This window comes from Chaetura pelagica, unplaced genomic scaffold (genome assembly GCF_000747805.2).
Source record: "Chaetura pelagica isolate M959 unplaced genomic scaffold, ChaPel_1.0 scaffold37, whole genome shotgun sequence".
Lineage (NCBI taxonomy): Eukaryota > Metazoa > Chordata > Aves > Apodiformes > Apodidae > Chaetura > Chaetura pelagica.
Genome location: NW_009954567.1, coordinates 4303873 through 4308940, shown reverse-complemented (window position 1 = coordinate 4308940; position 5068 = coordinate 4303873). Strand labels below are relative to the sequence as shown.

At 33.8% G+C, this 5068-nt stretch overlaps 1 protein-coding gene across 1 annotated transcript in view; it reads right to left on the bottom strand.

Annotated features, from left to right (window-relative positions):
* Positions 1-5068, bottom strand: part of CWC27 (CWC27 spliceosome-associated protein homolog (S. cerevisiae)) — a 111904-nt gene that overhangs the window by 15989 nt on the left and 90847 nt on the right. The window contains exon 14 of the mRNA XM_010005410.1: positions 3616-3719. Coding sequence (XP_010003712.1) covers positions 3616-3719 — 104 coding nt within the window. The remainder of the gene's footprint in view (positions 1-3615; positions 3720-5068) is intronic.

Sequence of the window (5068 nt, the reverse complement as noted above, 5' to 3'; positions counted from 1 at the left end):
CCTGCTGAAAAGTGCCCAAACGTCTGCTATGCTCCATGCCAATACAGCAGCTCAGCCAAATATGCAGAGAGAAGTTTGCCAAATAAAAGAAAACATAACAAATCGGTAATGGTTTCTATCTTGACAGAAAATGAAAATTATACCTCAATGTGTGGCCACTCATGTGGACACATAAAAATGTCTCAGAGGCAATCTTTTTACCTCAGATAACACACCCTGGCAGTAGAGCAAAGCATACTGGCAGGCTTTCACTTCTATAAAAACAGCAACCATGACCTACAAAATGGAATGGAAGAATCACATAATTTGTGCATATCATATACGCATATGCCATATGCTAATTATTTAATAAAATGCAAATAAAGTAGAATTATTGTCTTTTGAGAAGTAGATTGGAATTAATAAATAATAAAAAAATTAAACTCACTATAGTTATCTCAAATATATGAATACAACAAAGTCACTGAAAATATAAACACATTTCAAAATGTGAAATTTAACTTTTCAAGCAATTCTAACACTCTTTAGTGGCTTTTAGAAGACTTCAGTGCTTTGTTAATGTATGTGTTTATAGCCAATTTGTGTAGATCTTGCAATTTTTTTAGCTTCTGAATAAATTATTTGAAAATAGATTGTCTGTAGACATGCATATTTACTGTGCAGCAAATTTATTAATATGATGTATTTATTAGCCTATAATGTAGTTTGATATTATTCCAAGTCTTAATTTTAGTGAAGTTGTGAATGCAATACTATTTTCTGAACAAAAATAGAACTCCATAACCTGAAACTGCAACACTTGCCATTCAGTATGAATTAGAGAAAATAATTTTTGACAATTAGGTGACAGCAGTTACTTTGAAAGGAATAGGAAAGATATTGATTGGATGCTATACAAACTGTAAAAAGACTGGTCATATTACTGTGACAAGAAAATATCAGACATGGAGACCAGTCCTTCAGGTTCATGGAATGGCTGCATAAGACAGGTTTTGACTGGACATTGGGAAGCATTTCTTTACTGAGAGGATGGTCAAACCCTGGAACAGGCTTCCTAGGGAGTTGGCCAATGCCCTAAGCCCATCAGTGTTTAAGAGGCATTTGGACTATGCCCTTGATAATACGCTTCACCTTGGTCAGCCCTGAACTGGTCTGGCAGTACAACTAGATAGATGATCACTGTAGGTCCCTTCCAACTGAAATAGTCTATAGTTCTTGGAGAACTTAGAAGCACATCGGTAGCTCAGAAGGATCTCAAAATATCAGTGAAATCTAAGAACCTAAAAACTTATGCTATCTCTCGTCCTCAAAGAGCCTGAGATAGGAAAAGACATAAGGAAGGAAGACTATGCAGTTTGAAGAAGCAACCAAACAGATGATTGCAAGCGAAAACTGAAAATAATAACAAATTACTACTAAGAGTTAACCTTAAAGGGGAAAATATTGAGGAAATTATTTCCTCTGTTGTTTCAAAAACAATAATCCAAAGCCAAGACCTTTTTGTTTTCATTTATCTGTCAAACTAGCCAAACAATATAAACAAAGAAAGCAAGGCTGTATTTCCAGATAATTGAATGAATATTAAAAGTAGAAAGCCTAGACTTCAGAAAACTAACCTGCATTTATATTTTGAAGTACTATGTTCTGTTCTTAGGTACAAATACATAAATAATATGAGAGTTAGAGACAGAGATACAGAGCGGATTTGGTTAGATTCTAAAGCCACGAGAAATGCTCAGTTTTTCTTTGAAAAATATGAAATATTTAAAAATGATGAATAAAGTTAATAAAATAAAGAGCAAAAGCTCAAATTTCTACTGTTTTGAAAGAATTACAGGATTTTTAACAGTCTACTTAGTAACACTTCAGCTTATGATCAATGATAAAAACACCGACATGTTAAGAAAGCACACTACAATAATGCTCACAACGAACCATTAAAAAATAAATGCACTTATTACACACTACATATGTAAAAATATTGTTTAATGAACTGCAAGAATTCTATGCTAAATGCTATACTAATAGTTTTAGTCCTTCTGCCAGTACACGTGTCTGAAGTTTTCTGCAAATCCTAGAATTCCCTTTGTGAGGTCTCAGATTGATTCAGTGAAAAGCAAGAAGGTGTGAAGGTAAAGCTGCAGAATCTGTGTAGCTTGATCTTACTAAATTAAAATATATGCCATGATTAATTTTGTATATGACACAAATAAGAAAAGAAAAATTATCCAAGAAAAATTATCCAAGAGTGATCTAAAATTTTAGTATCATTGACATAACTGTCTCAGAATTTGCTATTCTGCCATTACCTTTCATGACCTATGACTTAATTTTTTTTAAGATTTTAATGTTATGCATCTTCAAATAATCCTAAAATATTTTTGTGTTACAGCTTAGTGTAATTTGATGTATAACATATATAGTTGAAGAATTCCATCTATCAACTTGTGGGAAAAAATGTGAGTTAACATGTAAAAACCATTTTTCCTCTCATATATTATCTTTCTTCAGAGACTTCTTATGTGTCTTTTCTCACTTCAGTATGCACATCTCTTTCATTTGTAGAATGACAGTAAATTATTTAGACACTCCAAATTTCCTACCAATGCTACATATGTTCTCATCTGAGAAAAACAACTTCACTAACATGAGTATCTTACAGTTTTGTATGAGTCTTCTAAAAAAATATGCAAATGCATTAATCACATTTAGTTCTATTATTTATTTTGTATTTTTAAAGGGCATCTATTATTTGTACCTTTTTGTTTTTCTCCTTAGGGTAATTCAATTTTTTTGAGGTCTTGTTATTGCTGCTAATTTGGAGATTTTGGGACAGGTAGGTATCCTATTGTTTTTCTCACCCAGGTAGGAAGCCTTTAGGAAGATATACCTAACATATTTTCACTTAATACATTTAGATTCTCTGAGATACAGAAATATTGCTTGTCTTAAAACACTTGCCAAGAATTTTGTTGAAAATTTCTATTTCATTGGCAGTTTTCTTGTAGCTGTGATGGCTTGTGTTATGCTTTTTTGTCGTAGGTTTTTTTGTTGTTGTTTTGTTTGTTTTTTTGTTTTCTAGCAATTTTCAGTGGATATTTTTATCATCATCTAACAGTTTGTAGTCTAGGACTTCAGGATCAGACTTCAAATAATACTGATTTTTTCCCCTTAAATACCTAAGGTGGGTTCTCTAGATGAAAGATGAAGACAAGTCAACAACATATAAGCTGCTTCCTTAACTTGAAGGTGTTGAGGTAATAACATCAGCAGTGCTTTATCAATTCCAGTGCTACCCTACTTCCTTAGGTTCACCCTACAATTCACATGAATCTATCAGTCTATCTTGGTCTCATTCATCAATCTTTGAAATACTTACCAAACCCAACACAGAGTTACAGAAGGACTTAAAACTGAGAACAGCAAATGTCCTCTACTCTCCTGTGTTATTTTCCAGAGTGTTAAAGCAGTGTATTTTAGTTGACTTGTCTTTCAGCAGTTGTCTTCACATTTGGTGTTTCTGCTGCTCCTTAAATTTACTTTTAACAGTAAGACTGTATCTGTGCAGTAGAATTTCCAGCAATAAATAGAGAAATTCGTATCCAAAAAACTTACCATCCTTCATCATTATCTGCTTCAGGTTCAGAAACCTCATTTTCAGGAGTTTCTTCAATTGCCTGGGTTAACTTCGATTTAAATCGGTCCAACAGTGCCAGTGTCTGAAATAAAATACGAAGTTTTAGAAAAGGTATATTTATTTATACATAATAACAGGTATATGCAACATCTTTAAACTACTATTATTTTGAGAGATAGTACAATGAGATGGAAGAGAGATTTTGCAGATAAATTTGAAAGGCACAACCAAATGAGCAGCATTGAGACAGCAAGAGCAAGCAGGGAGGGCACTTCAAGGTGTGAGAGTGCACTTGTCTGGCCATCTAGTTAAATAAAAATGGAACGTTATATAAGGATCAAAAATCTGTGGCTACACAATAAAATGGTGTATTAAACAACACTGACTGCTGACAATGTATTTTACTGTTTGAACCTGGTATTTTCTTCTTGTAAAGCATACCACTGTATAGATTCTGGCTTGATTGATGTTTATATGCATTACATTCCTGATCTTTTAAATTACATACTGACACTGAAAAAAATTCAAAGCTTATAACAAACCATCTTAACTAACTCTACAGATACAAGTTCTCAAGTTGCATACATTAAGCCCATGCTGATTTTTATTTGTATTTTATTCTCCAGCTGACATTGCTCAGTCTTTCAGCTACAACAAAGTCACCAGATCTCAGATGATACCTGAAGATTGTACTGCAGGTCTTGTCCCTGATCACCTGGAATGAGATTTTGATTATATAAGAATTGCATGCCTCAGCCTTGTGATGGAAGAGGGGGTTCTTCAAAGAGAGGGCAGACTAAAAGGATAATGTGCACAGCCAACAGCTTACTTCTTGCTGATACCTGAGACATTCCTGGAAGGGAAAGCATCAGGGAATAAGCACTTGATTGAATGTATGTGGCAGGCAACATCTGATCTGTAGGAGACAGGTTGGCCACCTATGTTGCAAAACACCTCTGTATGGCTATTTACTTTTGTTTGGTCAAGTTTTTCAAATTTAAAAGAATAAAAACTAAACAAGAATAGAAAACAGAAATAGGAAATACCAGAAGTGTTCACTGGAATCAAATTTCCTTCTGGGAGCAACCTTAACTTTAGGAGTTTCCTGGCTTTTGAATTCTTTCAAAAACATATTTTAGCAGTGCCAAAGGCAGGTTTGGGTTTTTTTTTTCATTAATTTTATTTTATTTTCCTGTTTAATTTTCTGTTTGAGATAGAAGAGAGGAAAATGTCAAGGATATTTGGGCCTGCAATTCATTCAAGTTCTACAGCTTTTCATGCTATTGCAAACAAGCCCCTTGCAACATCTGAGATAGCAAATCTCTGCCTAGGCCACCAGAAGAAAACAAACTAACTGTTTTTTCATGAAATTCTGACCAACCAAAGCCACATTCCTTCTACTTGTCTAATTTTCTCTGGTACCAGCATTCC